This window comes from Mustela nivalis, assembly GCF_964662115.1.
Source record: "Mustela nivalis genome assembly, chromosome: 2".
Classification (NCBI taxonomy): Eukaryota; Metazoa; Chordata; class Mammalia; order Carnivora; family Mustelidae; genus Mustela; species Mustela nivalis.
The window spans coordinates 152,066,040-152,086,751 of NC_139021.1; the positions used below are offsets into that span (position 1 = coordinate 152,066,040).

General features: G+C 36.6%; 1 protein-coding gene across 5 annotated transcripts in view; it reads left to right on the forward strand.

Moving 5' to 3' along the window:
• The window catches only part of PCGF5 (polycomb group ring finger 5), a 123,087-nt gene extending 103,597 nt beyond the window's left edge, over positions 1-19,490 (forward strand). For 2 of the 5 annotated variants that reach the window (XM_082721926.1, XM_082721925.1), the window contains exons 8-10: positions 172-261; positions 7,568-7,627; positions 13,754-19,490. In XM_082721926.1, coding sequence (XP_082578052.1) covers positions 172-261; positions 7,568-7,627; positions 13,754-13,801 — 198 coding nt within the window. In that variant the 3' untranslated portion in view covers positions 13,802-19,490. Of the gene's footprint in view, positions 1-171; positions 4,702-4,862; positions 7,431-7,567; positions 7,628-13,753 lie in introns of those variants that run through there. The other 3 variants (XM_082721928.1, XM_082721927.1, XR_014309248.1) reach the window with 2 other exon arrangements.
• The last annotated feature ends 1,222 nt before the right edge of the window (positions 19,491-20,712 follow it).

The window sequence follows — 20,712 nt, forward strand, 5'->3', positions numbered from 1 at the left end:
GATGGACCAGTGCTTTTAATAAAAATATTCAGTGTTCTTTTTAAATAACAGTTAACACTTTTATTTTGTTATATCTATTTGAATCTTTTTTGAAATTTGGGGAAAAGGTGTTAGACACTAATGAATTAAAAATTACTTATGTTAATGGATCTGTAACTGTTCTTTTTAAAGTTGGATGTGCTGTGCAATGGTGAAATTATGGGGAAGGATCACACTATGGAATTCATCTACATGACAAGATGGCGACTAAGAGGCGAAAACGTAAATTGCTTTTATATTTACCTATGTGTATATTTAGTCATATTGCCATTTTGCTTCTCCTAATAAGCAGTATAATGTAGAAACAAACAAAAAAAAAACCTAGTCTGCAAAGAGAAGAAACTGATTCCTTTTACTGTTTATCTCAGCTACTCCATGATAATTGGTCCTAAATACAAAGCCAAAATCTGTGTTAAATGTGGCTTTGTTATATTTATGGTGAGTTAAAAAACTCCATCTAAATATGTTCAGCACTCTACTTACCTCAATACAGAAAAGATGACACTTAAATTTTTTTAAACCCCAATAAAATATGGGAACGTCTAACTATATGGAATCAAGGGAGAAGTTTTGCCCTGATTAGTACGTTGTTTAATCGTTGATATTATTTTTTGGTTGTGCCAGAGGGAACAGATAGGGTAGAATCTAGGTAATCTTTTTTTCAGGTACCTCGTTTATGTGAAAGTATAAAATTGGACCAAAGGGTAAGTGAGTTTGCTGTGGTTTCTGATGTCAGAATTAGATTGTTGTGGCTTAGGCCCAAGGCAATATGAGAGAAATGATGTAAAAGGAGAAGACCTGAGAAAAATCCAAAACACCCAAAAGAAGACTTGTCTATTTTGAATTGTACCTTTGTTTAGGGTTAATTAGAAGGTTCAAGCATATCTTATCTGAGTTATGTAGAACATTAATAGTAGAAAAATCCAAGGGACTAGGGATTATAAGGCTAATGTATATCAGTGAGGAATGTGGTCCTAATGTTACCAATTCTCTTCATAATCTGATTACATGAATACACATTAATTGAGATTGACTAGAAGGTTGAACTAGATGACTTCCAAGGTCCTCTCAGACATTAAGAGTCTGTGGTGTTTATGGTACAATATGTCCTACTTCTAAACTCTGCATAATTTTAATCTCTCTAATAAGCTGGGTTTTATTACATTTTCTTATGAAAATGTAAATTAACTATAAAAAATACAAAATTAAGGAATATAACCCCTCTCAAAGACAATACAGAATCTGAATATAATTAGGATTGTTCAAAAACCTATTTCTGTGGAATGTAAACATCTATGGAATAGTTATAAAACCTCAAAAATCATTTTTGGGTGTTGTATTCAATGGGTAGGAAAATTGGCTATGTTTTTCAGAAATATCTTGATATAACAATAAATAAAGCACCTAATTTCTAAGGTCAATTTTTTTTTTTTTTTTTTTCTGAATCCCACTTTGGTGAAAACTTCCTTGTGAGGCTGAATTCTCATGACCAGGAAGAAAAGATTCTGTTCTATACCAGTCACCAGCTAGTCATGTGCCAGGAAGAACTCATTAGACCCTCTAAGCCTCATTTAAAAAAAAAAATCTAATTCTTTGTACTTGGTAAATTATCACCACCCTCTAGGATATTTTATAGTTTTTTAAAATGGTTCTACATACATCACCCTCATTGAATCCTTCCAACCAAAATATTTCAGGTACCAGGTGCAGATTACAGAGGTAGTCAGTTATCCCTTACCCAGCACTGTGGGGGCTTAGATATTGTGATATCGCATATAATATCATAATGTAATTTTAGTTTTCTTTGATAAGTCTTTGAGCATTTTATTATGTGTTAATGATTTTCAAGTGCTATGAATAGGTTTGCCTTAAGGTTGAAGAGATAGCGCTCACTTGTCCTTCTCACAGTCCCTTCCCAGAGGTCGTCCACACTGCCAGATATTTTAAAGTCAAAGCAGTAAGAGCTAATTTGAAGAAATTGTCATTAATTGACTATCAGCTAAATCAGTCTTTACTACAGTTGTGTTTCTGATTACACATATGTGATAGTTTAAATTCCTATGTTGTTTAAAGCATATCTTAATATAGGTTGGTTGGGAAAATGGTTCAGTACCTTATGATTTTTCATTCATGTAAAAACTAAACCAATAAATAGGAAAACTAGATATTATCTTTAGCACAGCGGTAATATATTAGTCCATTTTATTTTTTCAGTATGACAGAACTGTTTCTAACCTCAGTCTTTACAATCTCAATAGTTCTAAGATTTGTAGTTCCATTTTTTCCAGTTTCTCAGACCAGAGTCCCTGAAGTCAGTCCTGATTGGTTTCTTTTTCTGTCATCTATCCTTAGCAAATTCTGTGACCTCTCCTATCAGAGTACCATGATCAGAGACCAGTTATGTCCCCCCCACCACCACGTCTGCCACTCTGGGCCATGCAGCTGTCACCATTCTCCAGAAGTTCTGTAAAAATCTCCCTGAGCTCCATGCTTCCTCTCCTGCCTCCACCCAGGGTCCCACTAGTGTCCTGGCCCAGCACAGCAGCCAGAGGGATCCCCTGAGAACAAATTAGAACATGTCACTTCTCTGCTCTCAACTCTCCAGGGACATCTCATACCATTCAGATAAAAACTGAAGTGCTTCCAGGACCTATAGATAGGGACCCCCACAATTTTCCCCAGACACCTCTGTGATCTTACTCTTTATTCTCCTTTGACTCAACACAGCCTAGCCCCACTCACTTCTGTTTCCTCTGACATGCTGGGCTTTTTCCTACCTCCCGAAGTTACCCATGTGAATCATTTTCTTTACCTTCTTCGCCCAAGGAATTTGGCTTCTACATCTCCTTCTCAGTGAGGCCTCCGACTTTCCTTATAATAGTACAACCCCCACTCCCAATATGGCATTCTCCCAATCCATTTTATGTTTGATTGTTTTCTAGAGTATTTTTTTTTTCATAGCATCTGGCACACTATGCCACTTATTTATGTTCATTGTTTGTCTCCCAACTCAAATGTAGTCTGAGGATAGGGATAGTTATTTGTTCACTGCAGAGTCTCCAGTACCCAGAGCAGGGCCTAGTACCAATACTCAGTATCTGTTCAAAGAGTAAATTGAATGAAAAGTTTCTTTTATAATGTCATAGTTAATGCAAAATATATCCTAAAGATCATCTCATTTATTTGAATCTCCATTTCCCATTTGACTTCTGCTAATTTTAAATGTTTGCTAATGTTCCAACTAATTATGAATTATTATTATAATAATTAGTGAATTCTAACAGTTGGAATGAATGGACAAATTAGCAATAAAACAGTCATTTCGTGATCAAGCCCCTTCTAGTGTATTTGATGCAGTCACGTCCCTCCCATCTCTACCCTCCGCTTCCAACAGGATGCCAGGATGTCTGACAAGCTCACATGACTCTGCCTGCGATTCTTGGTACCTGGCTGTGGGTTGGCCTGGGGTCAGCTGATTACCAAAACTCATGACCACCATGGGGGCTTCTTTTGCTTCTTTCCAGTACTTTTTTACATTAAACATTGGGACCCACTTAAGATTTACTTACTTACATGCACATACCTACGATGAGGCTAAGACTCTAAGAAAAATTATTCTAAGATGCTTATGCCAAAAACATAATTTATTAAGTAAGCCATACTTTATATATCTCAGTGTTTTGATTTGTCACCATTATCTGTACATATGTATCCATACATGTATATGTACACACATGGACACACAGGTATGTACACACATGTACACATACACAGAAATAGGTACACACAGATGTGTACACACATGTTCCTGGACATTCTATTTTGTTCTTCTGCACAAGTCTTATCCCAGCATATTACACAGTATGTATAGTTTTTATAAAAATCTGATCATACCCCGCTCCTAATTTAAAGCCCCTCAGTTGTCCATTTTCTTTGGGATAATTTTGAATAAAGTTCAAACTAATTAATAAGGCAAACAGGCCTTCTAATTTGCTTTACGATGTATATTCATATTTGTTACAGCTAAGCTCGTTCTTTCAAAAATGGTGCTAATTTTACCCATTTATTTTTTCAGATGAACTTGAGAGTGGGATTATGATTGGCATTGGAATAAATTTTTAGGTTGATATAGCTGAAATTGGCATCTTTACGGGGTTTTTTTAGTCTACTCAGTGCTGTGGGTGTTGGGGCAGGGGTGTTCTCCTCATGTGTTCTAGGCTCTCCTAGGTTTCTGAGTCAACCCTGTACTCTCTTCCCTCTTCACACGGGATGCTGCCTCTGCCCCCAGGGTCTTCTGTCTCAGGCAAGGCCACTCTGTTCCATCACCTCCTTACCTTGTCTGAGGTCTGGACTCCTAGAAAGAATCTTGGAGAAGTCCACTTGGCCTCGGTTTCTTCAGAGCAACATCTCCCTGAGCCACACAGCATCTCCACCTCTTTTCTCTTCTTTATCCTGGGCAGTTCCACTGAAGGCTCAGCCTGTTCTCTGTAGTCCTTATACTTTTGGGATTTTATCTTTAGGAATCAAACATCTGGTTAAACTTAGCTAACTCTTAGAGATTTTTCAGTTCATAATAACATTGATACCTGAAGGTATTATACTCAAGATTGGTGTTCATCTTTCACTTATTAGTGGAAGAAAATGTACCTTTTCTTAAAACCAGTGCTTCTCAAACTTCAATGTGAATAGAAATCCTCTGGGGATCTTGCTAAAACTCATATTTGACTCAGTAGGTCTGGGGTGGGGCCCAAGATTCTGCATTTCTAACAAGTTTCCAGGGAATGCCAGTGCATCTAATCTTTAGACCATCTTTTGAGTAATAGGGGTTTAGGAAACGTGATCCACGACTACTGACTTACCCTGGAGCTTCCACATCTGTGAATTGAGGGTGTAGAGTTACAGAATTAGATCTCAGTCTGGAAGGAACTTATCTAGACCAGTCATCAAGAATATATGAATGATCCTGTTCATAAGTATGTGCAGTATTCACATTTTTGAAACATGAATGGACTCACATGTACTGTTCTGCAACTTTTTTTTCAACTTTTTTTTTCCTCATTTGTTGATGTGTCATATGGAGAATCAACAAACTTGATACAATTCTTTCTAACAAGTTGATAGTATTCCATTTGTGCAGCTTCAGCATAATCTGATTAACATGCTCCTTTGGTGGAAATTTGGTGGAAATTCAGACTTTTTCAAGTTTCTTAAACATTACAAGCAGTGCTAGATTCCAGCACATATATATATTCTCGCACATGTACAAGCATATTTATTGGCTAGATTCCAGATATGGATTTACAATGGAGTGTGCATGTTTTAAATTTTGATACAGATTTCCTTCTTAAAAGATTTTAGCAGTGTATAATTCTACCGGTAATATATGAAAGTTCCTGTTTTCTGAAATCTTCACCAACATTGCACATGAATTTTGCATCAATTTTGTATTTCTTCTGTGAAGTTTCTTTTTCCTATCCATTGCCTTGCTGCTGTTTTTCCATTGTGTGATTGTCTTTTTCTAACTTCTAAGAGCTCTTTATACATTCTGGATTCTATAATCTTTGGTTATATATATTGTAACTGTTTCCTCCCAGTTGTGTTCTGCTTCTGCTTCCTAGTTCTTGGTTTTGTTTTGTTTTTTTCTTTAAGATTCTTTATTTGTTTGCTTGAGAGAGAGAGCATGAGTGAGGGGAGGGGCAGAGCAGACTCCCCTCTGAGCAGGGAGCTCCACGCAGGGCCTGATCCCAGAACCCCAGGATCATAACCTGAGCTGAAGGCAGATGCTTAACCAACTGAGCTATTCTTGTTCCTAGTTTCCACTCTTGTTTTTTTTGTTTGTTTTGTTTTTTTCTTTTTTAATCCTTAAAATTTGGGTGTAATAATACCTGTCTTGAAATTTTTTAGTAAGAATGAAATATTATAAAGTACCTAGTGGAATGCCTGACACAGTAAATGTTAGTGAGTTTATGAATAGCTTATATATGTTGCATTTTGTTATTGTAATTCTCACTTAACTTCCTCTCATCCCTGGGAGCTTACTATTCATATTTTTCCATTTGGCCTCAGTTTTCATCACGAACTCATGTTCTTCCTGCTCTCCTTTTTCTTGGGTAGGTTGAGTACTAACTCTCAGTACAGCCCCTCCTTCCCAGCTGATCCTGGTTGGTTTTGTCGCTTCTCACAACTTCCTGCCAGGACATACCCCAAGTTACCTCGCCACATTTGTCTTGCTTTGCTTTATCTGCATTATTAAGCACTTCTAGAAAAAAAAACAAACATTCTCCTTGACTTGTAATCACTTAGTGAAATAGCCTCCTTCACCTTAACTCTTCACTCTTAAATGCTGTTCAGGACTTGCAAAGTCTGATAGGCCAGAGTTTGGGGACTCTTCAGAGAGAAAAGGGATGATTGCTAAGGATAGCAGTGCTGGGCCTGGCTTCCAACATGTTGATGAGCCCTGTACAGAAAGTCCAGGACTCACTCCTGGAAAAAATGGCTAGTCTTTTGGGTAAATGGAAACTTTCTAAAATTTTATTTAAAAGGCTACCAGTACATTTGTTTTAATCATTTCTTATGTTAACATTATTTCAAAGTCTACCTTTAAAAAGCTGCTTGCTTTAGGATGTTAGATTTTTCCTGGTTAATTTATACCTATTTTTATGTATATTTTCCTATTTTGAAGCGGCATGCAATGTTAAATTCATATATAAATAATTTTAAAGTATATATTTCATTGTTTATAATTGTGTTACAATTAAAGTTCATGGTTAATAAGTATTTAGCTCAACATTGAAAAATCAAGATTTGGGAATGATTTTTTTTCTTTACTGTGAATGGTTAAACTGTTAAAAGTTAGTGGGTTTATAACTGAATCTACTCAGTAGTTTAAAATGTGTTCATTCATTGATTTACTCATGAAACAGTTTTTTGAGAAGCTGCTGTATGCCATTTCTGGGCCTTAGTTATGAAGACAGATCATATGAATAAGATAAAAACTCAAGGAGTTCATATTCTCCACTCTTAAAATAGATATGGAGACTAAAAATCTAATCTGAGCAATATAAAGAACCTAATCTAAAACAGACAGCGGACCCCTTACATGTTAGAGTTCAGAGCTCTGAACTCTAAACAGTGTTGCTTTCACGGGTAGTAGAAGAGCGAGCTAAGAGAGATTAGTCACTGAAAGGGGTAGAAGAATGAGGGTACCTCTCCTGGATTGAAGAGATGAGGATTTTCCCAGGAATTATTATCTGAAGAGGAGATGGAAACAATAGGCACCATTTTCATAAATACTTGCAGAATATTAACAAAACTGATATTTAGATACTCAAGTTGTCTCAGGCTACATTTACCAGTCACTAAGTTATTAAAAATCTTAAAAAAAAAAAAAACTACCATAGTTTGGAAAGTGTTTACTTAAAATTATCATGTTGACTCATGTTTGACGTTAAAATAGTTTAAATAATCAGTTTTAAATATGTATCCAGTTGTGGATGCCTCTTATCTGATGAGTTCATCTCCTCCGCAGTTTCGGTGTCTGAACTGCTCAGCTTCGCAAGTCTGCTCTCAGGATGGCCCTTTGTATCAGGTAAGAGGCACTCACGACTGTACATATGCCCACCTGACGCCTGCCAAGGTGGTGATTGCTTTCTTCCCAAACCCGAGTTTCTAAGACCTGCAGCTTGGAAAAACCAGTATTTATCTGAGCTACAAAACTTCATTTTTCAATTTATGTCCCCAGAGTGTCCCATTATTTTAGTTCTCTTGCATTCATCTAATTAATTTCACTGAACTGAAGATGAAATTGTAAGTGTTAAGGCCATTATTTATGAGAGTTTTAACAATTTATTAAATTATTTTTTATTTAAATTATTTAATTTAAAAATCAGAAATTTTTAATAATTACTAGTTTTACCCGTTGAGAAATCTACTCCATGTTGGATCTCTGCTCTGTACCCAATACTTCTTTGCATAAATTTTCATGTTTTTTTTTTTTTTAATCAGTCATTCACCCACAAGTGAAAGATAAAATGCCAGATTAGGGAATCACCCTAAGGACAACAGTGCTGTGGAACTGTGAGTTTGCTTACTAGGCCCCGCCCTGTGTGCTCTCCCTGGATTACCTCTTTTAATGAAGAGACGAAAGAGGACTAATTTTAAAATGCACTGAGAAAAACTTTCCTCCTATCCATTTTCCAGTTACCTAATAAAAGTACATTTTAACTGGGATGATAAATTTTAGTGATGCTTATGCCTTGAACTAGAACTGATACATACCTGGTTTTTTGCTTTCACTCTTGGCACTGATGTCTATTTCCTTAAAGATGTTCATAAAATCTGACCTAAAATATTAGAGAACTGGAGTAAGATCAGATTTTTTTAAATCCTCACAAATTGCCTTTTCTTTCTTCAATACTTCATTGTGGATTTTAGTCCTGTCATGGAGTTGAACTTACAATTAACAGGATATACCTTTAGCCAAAGTTCAATTAGAAATTTTCAGAGAAGGGCGCCTGGGTGGCTCAGTGGGTTAAGCTGCTGCCTTCGGCTCAGGTCATGATCTCAGTGTCCTGGGATCGAGTCCCACGTCGGGGCTCTCTGCTCAGCAGGGAGCCTGCTTCCCTCTCTCTCTCTCTGCCTGCCTCTCCATCTACTTGTGATTTCTCTCTGTCAAAGAAATAAATAAAATCTTAAAAAAAAAAAAAGAAATTTTCAGAGAAAAAGTTATCACTTATTTCAAGAAAACTTAATGTATATAGCTTTATACTATTTTAAAATTTAAAAAACTTTTAAGTTCCACAAAATGGACAGTTTTCTAGGAAACTACCAGTGAACCAAAATTTATCCATGAAGAAAGAAAATGTAAATTACTAAATCATAAAAGAAAATAATAATCCTTCCTCAAAGGATGTCTGAGTAGTTTTATGGTCATGTTCTCTCCAATTTTCAAGCAATAAATTATTCCAATTCTAAATTGTTTTAAATTGTTGAAAGAGGGGCACCTGGGTGGCTCAGCGGTTTAAGCCTCTGCCTTCTGCTCAGGTCCTAATCCCAGGGTCCTGGGATCAAGCCCCACATCAGGCTCTCTGCTCAGCAGGGAGCCTGCTTCCCCCCCAAACCCGTCCACCTGCCTCTCTGCCTACTTGTGATCTCTGTCTTCAAATAAATAAATAAATCTTTTAAAAAATTGTTGAAAGAGGTAGAATTCTTCCAAATTCATTTTACAAAAGTAACATAATCATGATACCAAAAACTGACGGAGAACCTCCAAGTAGAAAACGAGTATCAATCTCATTTTGAATACAAATACAAAGATAATAAATAATACACTAAAATCATATACTAAAAGAATAACAAGACCAAATAGTATTATTATCAGAAATACAAGAATGGCTTAATATTGGGGGAGGGAAGTAATGTATGTTATATAGTAGAAACATATTTTATGCAGACAAACACACAGTCAAATCAAAACCATCAAGAGATACAAAAAAGGCATTTGATAAAATTCCTTATTAAGTCCCAGTTTCTCCTACCAACTTATTTTGAAAATTTTCCAAAAAACAAAAGTTGAAATAATACAAAGGAATATCCTTTACTTTTGCTTAGATTTCTACTAATCAACATTTTGCTACATTTTCTGTCCCTTTTTTCCTTCTCTTCCTTTCTCATCTTATTAATCTCTTTATAATTCTGTTGTTTCTTTGTGAAGCCGTCTGAAAGTAAATTCCAAGTATCATGACAGTAACCACTAAATATTTCAGCATGGATTTTCTAAGGTCAAAAACTTTCTCATCAATAACCAAAATACCACTTCACACACAAGAAATTTAAATCGTATATGAGATACTATAGAGATGTCTTTTCTCCCCCATAATTAAATTATGGAGTTAGATGTAGTTCCAAGCACACTTTTACCAGATTCTTGTTTAACTTAACACAGTCAGTCATTCTGATGTTCATCAGGAAGTATCAACTAGTGCTTCTGGTCAGTCACATTTTTCAGTGAGTAATCAGGGGGCATGTGCATTGCCACATGCTAAAATGTGTCTTAAAGCTGAAGTCACTAAAATAGGTACTGACTTAAACACAGACATACAAATCAAAAGAATGGCTCAGGAACAGACTGTCTGATATGTATGAGTCTATAAAGAGTATTTCAAGTTAGCGGAATTAAAAATGATTCATTTAGCAAATACCAATTGAGCACTTAAATGCACTGGGCAGTCTTTTAGGTCCTGGGGACACAGATGTAAAAAATGAGCAAAATTCTTCTTCCTCATAGAGATTATGCTCTAATGATGGTAACAGATGAAAAATAAATGAATACAGTTTGTAGTGTGAAAACATAAATAGAATATTTTAGATAAAGGGAAGACCTCTTTGAAGTGGTGATTCTTAATCAAAAGGAAGTGAGAGAACTAGCCCATGTGTGTATCTGGGGTAGGGTGCTTCAGAAGAAGGGAACACAGTGGGAAGACCTGTAGGAGTGGTTATATCTGGTTGCAAGGAGGCCAGTGAGGTAGGAGCAGAGACAGCAGTTGGCTGTTGGCAGGAGTAATCAGTGAACTCAGAGTATAGATGGTGGCGGGGGGGGGGGGGATGGGGGGAGTGTGATCTAGGTTTGTTTCCAATAAATTTTACTGCGACCTTTGGTGACAGGGATGGAGATGTAGTCCATACCTCATGTTACAGGAGATTCTCATGACTTAAAGTGGTAAATATTAAAACTGATACCATCAAAGATCAGGAAGAAGTATAGTTTGAGTAATGTCAGAGTAGAGACAGCCTTTCTCGTTGTACATGTAAGGGGAAACAAAGACAAACCAAGTTGACTGTTAATATTGAAAAGTACACGGCAAAAATAACCATAACTGAGGAAACATTTGCAATGTATGACAGAAAGTTTTAATGTCTTTAATACATGAAGAATTCATATAAATCTATAAGACAAAGTTTACCTTTCCTTAGAAAAATGAATAAAAAAAATGAACAAAAGACATGCTTAGGAAAGTCACAAAAGAAACAAAACTGACTAATCAGCATACTAAAATGGTTAATTTCTTTAGAAGAAATAAAATAATATTTTATGCTTAAATTGCCGTATTAGAAGGGAAGAAAATATAGTACTCATTATTGGTGAGGCCATTGAAGAAAGCACTCATATATCTTTTGGAAATGTAAAGATAGTATAACTTTCTTGAAGCCTAGTGTGACAGTATTTATCAAAAAGCCTAAAAAATGTGAGTGCTGTTTGAACTAGCAGCAGTGGAACTAGCAGTTCCACTTCTAGGAACCAGTCCTGATCATTGGGTCAAGATTAATTTATAATCACACACACAAAAAAAGGAATAAACTAAAACATATAACAAAAGATTTATTGATAACTTTTAATTCTTTTATTGAAAAGCATTATAGTCATCCTTTAGAAATATCGTGGGATATTAAATATATGGGATATTAAATAGTGTAGAAGTCATGGAATTTTTTAATGGAAATTATAATTTTACATGGACAAAATTATTTTCCAAACAATATGTGTGGCATGGTTACAGTCTTGAAAAAAAAATGTATATAGACAAAAAGACGAGAAGGATATACATTAAAATAATTATGGTAGTTATCTTTGAATGTTGGTATGGTTAAATGATTTTGCTTTTTTCTTGGTGCTTTTCTGTATTTTCCAAATCTGTCACGTTTACTTTTGTGATAAAGATTTTTTAAGAAAAGCAGCACATCAGTGAAGGTCAGCATTATTTTCTAAAGTTATCACATTTGAAATATATGCTGTGGAAGTATCTATTTTTTATTTTAGGACATGATGAGACTGAGGACTAGCAACTCTACAAGTGGGTCTGTTCAGGACACTCACTGAACACTAGGGGTTGTTGACGTGCCATACTTCATGATAGTATGTGCAGTGCCATTTTACTACAGAAAGCAAACTGAAATACAAATAGAACTTCAAGTATGTCTTAACAGTTCCCAGCATTTTAGAACTTTTCAGTAAGATTAAACTTCATGTGTCTTCATAGAACCAAACACAAATGGTTACTTGGAGAACAAAACCAGCTGGTTTTCAGCGAAAACCAGAAGATTCTGACCACAGACAGATGAGCCATTTCACTTCCCTCTCTACCTTTATCCCAGTAGAATCAGTGATGGATTCTTCTATATATTATGAAGGGATTCTAGAACAAGTGGCTTAATTATTTGCCAAAAGTATGCGATTCAACAGTCCATATTGGAGAGCACAGCCAGGAAGATAGTTGTGACAGGGGGCAAGCTGCCTCTTGGGCCAGAGAGAATGGGAAGTATCCAAGTTAGGGTAGGATGCCTGCGCAGCAGTCTCCACATCTGGCTGAGCTTCAGAAAACCCAGGGAGGTTTTTTATAAAATGCAGATTCCTGTGCCTCTCCCAGACACTCTCATTTAGAAGGAACAAATTTTAAGTAAAAACAAGTAAACAAAATTTAAATCAAAATAGATTTAGACCATGGAAATCTTGAGAGACTGTGACTTTTATGCCAGCCCTTAGGACTGGTGTTGGCATCACCTAACGTCCTCAGCTGGAAAGGGCAAGATCTAGAAATTTTCATTCCCATCCTGAGCTGAATGGGAAAAGACTCCAATGACGAGTCTTCTCAGTATATAACATAGCTAAGATCAGTACAGAAATGGTCATTTTTTAGGATTATAGAACCTCGGTCCATCTCTCTCACATGTATGAAAAAGTACACAATTTTCTCTCCTAGAGATTTATGTTCACCTACACGGAGATGAAGGGGAACCATCAGTGACAGTCTCCACACTGTCTCTTGGTTTCATAGAAGTTGCGCCTCAAAATTGCATTTTTAAAAGGGACTCTGCAGCTTTCAGAAAAAGGAAAACCATTGGTTCTCCAGACCTTTCTGACTCTGATGTTTAGGTTCTAAATGATAGTCAAATCGCGGGACAAATACAGAGGTGGCTGTGTGGCACGTGCCTCTCACATGCAGGAGGCACTTCCATCTCTAGTGTGGTGATGTAGGACACCTTCTCCAGAGTCAGAACAACCAAGGACCACCTGAACCTTTCTTTCAATTATAGAAGAGTCCACAGTGAATATAGTTGTATCAACTAACTGTTGAGAGGAGATAGCAACCTAATGTTCTATAGAACACCTACTTGTTTTTCAGCATTTTTTAAAGGACCATTAAAGTTTAAATGTTAAAAAGAAAAAGGTGTCAAACTTAACTTTTAAAAAATGTGATTCATGAAAACTGTCCCAGGTTCACTGATTCATAGCAAGAGGTCTGTTACCTTGTGACTCAGTGGGCTGCCACAGACAGCAGCTCTGGGTGGAATCCAGCCCCACCTGGTTAACGATCGATGGAACGAATGCCTTTATGCAGAGCCCAGAACCTTCAGTCCTCCCCTGGCCCTTGCTAAGTGTTACATTAGTAATGGTCACATAACATCAAGACATCAGTGAGACTTTGAACTTGACCTTTGTTACATAGAGTACAGAAAACTTCACTGATTCTGGGGAAAAAAAAAAAAAGACAACTTAAAAATAATTTTAAAGGTAACTAGTCTTCATTTAATTGTCATAATCACTAGTACCAGGAAATATTGCAAAGTAGAATGCTGTATTCTAAAAATCTTTTATATATAATTTTTATTGCTTTCATGTAAACACCGTCTCATTCATCATCCTGTTTTTATTTTGTAGTCCTACCCCATGGTATTGCAGTATCGACCAAGAATTGATTTCGGTTAGACCAAGGGGCCTCGACCCCCCCGAGATGAATCCTGCACTTTGTTTACTCATCAACAGATCGCACAGTGAATGGTGTGTGGACAAGAGGGACACAACCAGATTTTCAGCATGCAAATAAGGCCATTTGTCTGTCTCTAAATTGTCAGTTACATTTATGTTGTTTCTATTAAGAGTGAACCAAGTGCCATTCTGCTACTGAACCACTTGCATAAGGTATCTTTGCCGTCTCACGGTGTCCAGTACGGCCAGGGTTGGCATCAGCTAGTTGTGCAGCCACGGTCCAGCCTCCCACGTAGCTTGCTTGCCTGTTCCCAGACTGTCCTGATGTTTGATTACACTAGTACTATGACTCTGTGTGGTGTTGCAGTGTTCACATACTTAATATTTTATTAACTTTTGTTTAGAGTACTGTACAAGAAATAATTACTGTCTCTTGAAGTTTTTTTGTATGGAAAAGTATTTAGAAGAATGGTTTTTGAGCCACTGTCCTGTTCTCAGTAAGCTTTTTGTGTGTGAAATAGTTCACTCTTGAGTATGCAAGTCTTTGGGGAAGAATGCCAATCATTCTTATCATTAGAGCACATGATAGCGGTAGACTTTTTCAGTCCTCCAGCTGTGTAGTCTGCCAGTTGCACAAAGAGAGCAGCTTAGCCCTCAGGATGGAAAATGGGAGGGACTTCGTGGAGACCTGAGGTTGGATTCACAACCATTCAAGACGTTGACAACTGGTCACATTTACTCTAACAAAATTAATGCATCAGTAAGGTCAAACTTTCATAATGCCTTATGAAATGCAGGTGCTGCTTCATGAAACGTCACTGTGTATAGCCTGTTTTCTGTGTGCATCATTATATTGTGGCTCCCATTTAATAAGTGTGGTGTCTCTCTTTTTAAGTTGGCCTTAGGTGTGTGTCATTGTGGCATGCAGAGGGTTAGGATGATTTTAAATATTAGGACTTTTAGAGCAGATAACATTAGCTATTTTATGGATTTCAGAAGTCTCAAGGCAATTACCAATCAAAACTGTTAGTTACCTATCACATTTCCAACCCATATGCGTAAAATAGAATAAATGCTGTGTAGTAGGTAAATATGCTAACCGAAATTAATGGTTTGAGGATATTTCATTTTAGATCCTGTAGTAATCAGGGGGAAACGGGATTCTGGTTTTTTACGTAAATTCATTAAGTTCAGAGCTGTGATAATGTCCTTGATTTTGCAGTTTTGTTAAGTCTTCCATTCATTTTGAGATTAGTCTGCAAGTCAAAGAAAGTCTTGTTACCTTAAATTATATGAAGAACTTCATTTTAAACCTTTTAAAATTTACAGTTGTTTTCAAAAAACTTCTTTGGAAATCAAGTTTTATTAATTGCTTCAAAATAAACAAGTTAACCTCTAAAACTTAGGAAAAATCTTGAAAGTTAGGAAAACTCTTTTAGAAATCTGACATGAGCACAATCTGTGTGTTACACACATAGTTTTTATACTGTATACATTATAGATGTGCTACATTTTCCAGTAAAATGTATCACGGATTAATGCCTTCTGAATCTCAAAATGCTTCTTGTAACATTGTACAACTCTAAAAAACATGCAAAATACAGCTAAATCTTGATATATTTCACAACATAAAAGGCTGAAACTTCATAATTATCTCTTCCATGTGTCTTTGTTTCAAGTTAGTCTGTATTAAAGTCTTCTATTGTTTTTGTTTTGATTTTTGTGACAAAGGTTATGGCAATGCTCTCTGAATTTCATTTTGTTAGATTGTGTTTGTGCCTGGAAGGACTCACAAGCAGAATTTAAAAGGCAGATTTTTGTTAACGCTGTAAAAATGGTTAGGTTACACTCAACCAAGAACAGAATTTACTCTCTGCTACAGAAATTATTTTGCTGTGCTATGAAATCCAGTTCCCTGACATCTCTAAGAAATTTTAAAATCGCAGTCAGTGTTTAAAATGGTGTTTTACATATGGAAGTTAATTAACTCAAATGGATTGAGAGTGCATTTTAAAAACCACAAATGAGACCTGCATGTGATTGGGTCTCCAGCCAAACTTACAGCCTTAAATCAGTTTTGTATACCTGAAATCTTTCAATCTGGCCTGTTGCTGCCTCATCTCGTGTAATTTCACTCTTTTCCAAGGAAATACATAGGAAGCAATTATGGGATTGAGAATAGTTTTATATAAAACTCCATTATTCCATGTTAACCTGTTAACATTTTTACTGAAATGCAATGGAATATGTGCCAAAACATGTGAAAGAAAACCTTAAGTAAAGGAAGGTATCAGTTACGAGTTAGGGAAAGGTACTCATTTTGTGATGGTCCTGAGTAATACAATGTTACTATTAAGAACCATAGACTTCTTCAACCGACTTCTTCTGGTATATTCAACTATGATTTTCTAAGTATGGGACTACTATCATGTCTAGCAATACACTAATTATCCCCTAAGTCAGATTGTGGAATTTGTAAGAAACTAGGTACAGAAAAAAATATATAGGCAACTTTTGTGGTTAGTTTTATCAGCTTAGCGTACTAATAAAAGTCTTTATATAAATAACCTGTAGAAATAATCATTTGAATCCACAAAATTGGGGAATCAAGTTAAAATTTTTTAATCTATTATTTCTTAAGCAAAGAACTGAAAGAACTTTACTTCCATAAAAGATTTTACCATCTGTTTTCTCTGCCTTAGATATCAGAGATGTAAGAGGGTCAAGGAACCCAGGGTATAAAGAAGGACTGTGACCTATAGATCCCACTTTAGCTGGGGTCATCACATCCATTAATAAGAGAATCAGAATATGGCCTTTTCTCTAGATTAACTAAACACTTTAAGAAGTATAAAAAATGAACTAAAAGGCTTATTGATGAGGTAATATAAGGTCTTTCAGTCTGGGGTGCAGGTACCTTGGGTAATATCTTTTAATTACTTTTCTAAAAGTGTATTATTTCTTTATTCATTGGAAATATGTCCCATATGAATATGCCACGTTTTATAAATGTAATGAGTTTGCTCAGCTACATTATACACTCCAATTTAATCTAAATTTAAATGACTCTCTAAGGTGGGGGGAAGTGTGTTATATAATTTTGTGAGCTGTTTAGCTTTACTGAAATCTTTAAGAGAAAGTGCCTCATTGCTAAAGTGCATTTCTGTTTAGATTTGTTGCATAAACTTTGAGTTATCTGTACCTGTCTCTTATGAATGGTTTTGTATCTAACTAGGCACTAAAGTTAAAGTAATCTCTTTTTGAAAGATTTTCATAAGAAATAGAGATCACCAAAGACATTCTACTTTTGATTAATAACCATGGTAAGAGAGACAGTTTTAACAGTTTGGAGGTTGGAACTTTTTAGGTTGCAGTTTAATTTTATATAGTTAGTAACTCAATAACCTTGAGTAACTACTAAAATATCACCAAAGAAAGGCTTTAAACTGAATTTTTGTGATGAGATCAATCAAATGTGGGTTTTTTCTTGCAATAATCAGAGCACACTTCCTTTCAAATATGTCCCTCGTTTTTCCAGCATCACTTGATAGGTCTTGGGATATCCTCAAAGGTGAGAAAGAGATGAAACACCACAATTGGCTCCCCCTGGATGCAAGAGGGAGAAATGCATCCTTTGAAAAGAAAACTAAAATGGAAAATTTAAACTCTTAATTTGAGAAGCTCTTTAATCCATTTCATGGAGGCCATATAAACTAAAACTAGGTTCATTTAATTCCTGGGGTCTTAATAACAGAAGAAATTTTACTAAAGGCAAACTTTAGTAGAAGTGCTGACCATGCTGCTTACATGTATAGAAAAATAGTACATTCTATTAGACTTCCATAAGTAAATGCTTTTTTTGTATCCAAAAGCAAATTTTTCATAAAAGCCTATTATTTTTTAAAGTAACTCTTTGTCCTGTTTCTCAGTGATTACTTTATTGTGATTAGAATTTAGCCGCACAGCCCAGCTTGGCACAGTGGGTCCCAGATCGAGAGCGTATGCATCAAGGAAGCAGTGCCACCACCCCCCACCCCCCACCCCCATTTTCCTTGTGAGCGGACACCGGGGCCACCTTGAAGGTACAGCTCACACGGTTCAGTCTCTCTGATCAGCCACTAGACAGACCTCCTTGGAGACACTCTGTTACACACTCTGGCTTATCATAAGGAATCTTCCAACAGGCTAAGCCTTAGGACCAGTAAGACTTTGGTTATAGGAATTGCAAAAAATGAAGGAGTTCATCATAACTTTAATGTTTGGGATGAGAAAACATGAAAATGCTCTTAATACTTTAAGATTTATATCCCTGCCCTAAGGAACGTAACATGTCTGCCAGATCTGGTCTGTGAAAACCTGAAAAATATTAAATATACTAGAGACTCAGAAACCCTTTTGAAAGCACAAAATAACCAGCCAATTCTGGATTTACTTGATATACCTAGTATTGTGTATAGTATTTTGATGGAAAAATGTCAGATTGAAAGTTCATTAAAATGCACTTAAATACAATATGTTTATGGTTTTTTCTTAAAGCAAAGACATTTTCCCAGTAATTTGAAATTATTCTCTTCCCCATGTAATGTAGTCTTCACAAATAGTATGTTTACTCACTATCCTTACTGTATTTGCAAATAGAATTAAAATGCTTAAGCACTTCCTTTTCAGAAAGTTATGAAATTAAACTTAAATATAATTTATTTTAAATGCTCATTCAAATATGTATACTCATTATGCCCCTTTTTCTAGGATTCAATACTGAGACATTCAGAAATCCCTTTAGTTTTAATTCTCTTCAACTAGAGAATCAAATGAAACAGAGGTGTTAAAATACTGGGTCTAGTTTTCTTTCACCTTTTAGAGCTTTGTGGAGTAAGAAACTAATCTAGAACAAATGAAGATTAAATATTTCTGGGCAATGTAGAGCTAGGAAACAGATCGTCTATCCCTAGACTTCCCCTCAGTCCACTGGAAAAGGCAGAAGTTCTACATGTTAGAAATGTCATGGGATCAGCCTACCATTTTGGGGGGTGGGGGTCGGTTTTCTTTTGCTGTATTTTTTAGAATGGGGATGGGGGCCTAAGTGTCCTTACGAAGCTGTGGCCCACGATAAGAGCTTGTGGGAGAGCGCCAGTGTCTGCAGCCTTCCCACATCTGGCAACACAACAGCAAGCACCAGTTTTTAATAGAGTAGCCCTCATGTGACAGAACCATCCTAGAATATATTGTACAGTTATGTTGCTAATTTTCCTTTGAAATATAAGATATTTTAAGCTTTTTTTGTCAAAAGTGGTAACATCTTAATACAGATAAAAACCTTTTTGTGGTTGTAAGATTTAGCTTATAAATCATTCAAATTGAAGTGAAAGATTACCAGGTCATTGTTAATGACTTAGTCTATTAAGAATATATGTATTTTTGTAAAGGAAAAGCACTTGTAGATATTTAATCAGTACAAGATATATGTCTGTTTTGCAGAAATAAAATGCTGCTTAGAGATTCTCTTTAAATATTTTTTATTTTTGTGCTCAAATGTATTTTCTGTTGATCTATGGAATGTTCTGTATAAAAAAGGTGTATGGTTGTACTGTTGGGCTAGATTCTTTTGTTTTTTAAAATCTGGACTTAGCCAAGTATATTTGACCATGTTAAAAATAGTATCTTTGTTATTAAATTTTTGATTGCATAATTTATTGTTGTCTGTCATCCTTAATGTTAGTTGTAGATTACAGCCTCTATTAATTTCTACCATAGCAAATTTCATTAAAATCTGATGAATATGTGAGAGCATAGATAAGCTCTCAAGATTCTTGAGCTGTTTAGTTTTTGTTCTGTTTTTTTGTTTTCTGGTTTTTTGTTTGTTTTGGTTTTTTTTTTTAAAGATTTTATTTATTCCTGAGCTGTTTAGTTTTAAGACAATGGGTATACTTGAGGTCTGCACACACACACTTTAGAACAATTTATTTTGTTAGTTCAATCAAATCTAAATAACCCTTTGAAAGTGACAGAGTATCAAAGAAGGGCCCAAGTGAACTGAAAGACAGACTGCTTGCTTCAGCCAGTTAGGGACTAGTTCAGTTTCATTAAAAGCCCCCGCGTGTTCTTGCTCTGGGAGGGGAAGACAGGCATCCCAGCCAGGCTGCGGTGACTCAGCTCTTCCCCTCTCACTGCCCCTCTGGTGCCCAGCGCTGGCTGATGTTAGCGGCTAGAAACCTCAGGCCTTGGAGTGAGATGTGGAAAGTAGCATCCTCTGAGCACAGTTTGACTCCTCCCTCCTTTCAGCTTCACCCCCTTCAAGGCCAAGTTGCAGAAGGGGAAGTGACACAAGGAGAGGATGGTGCAGGGAAAGTGCGGGGAAAGGCAGCACACTTTACCTCGGTTCCATGGCGCTTGCTGCTGCCCAGGGACTCTGTCACAAGGCCTCCCTCCCGCACTGAGGTGCGGGCCTCAGGGAAAGCTCTGTTGCCCCGAGGAGAAGAGAAAACAGATTTGTGACCTGCTGAGCAGTTTCTGCCCAACCGCCACTTGAGAAAAGGGGTTACAGTGTCTCGGTTCTTAGAAGCATTTTGTCAACACAGGCTCCGGTGCAGATCTTTTCACTAGAGAGGACTAGGGGGATCTTGGGCGCGGAGGCTGAGAAGTGGGAGCGGCTTCGGCTTTCTGTGCGGGCAGGGGGTTTGCAGGCAGTATTCTGCAGGAAGCCACAGAGAACCCTGCCAGACACCTAAGCCCCTGCTGTGGAGTTTGGGGTGCCAGTCATCTCCACACAGTCAAGTGGAGAACCATGTCCAGAAGAGACCGTCCACACACAGCACCAGCTCCTACAGCCCAAAGCCCTACTCGGACCGCTCAGATCCTAGCAACCCAAGCAGGCACATCCAGACTCTCCCTTCTCATCATTCCTCATGGCA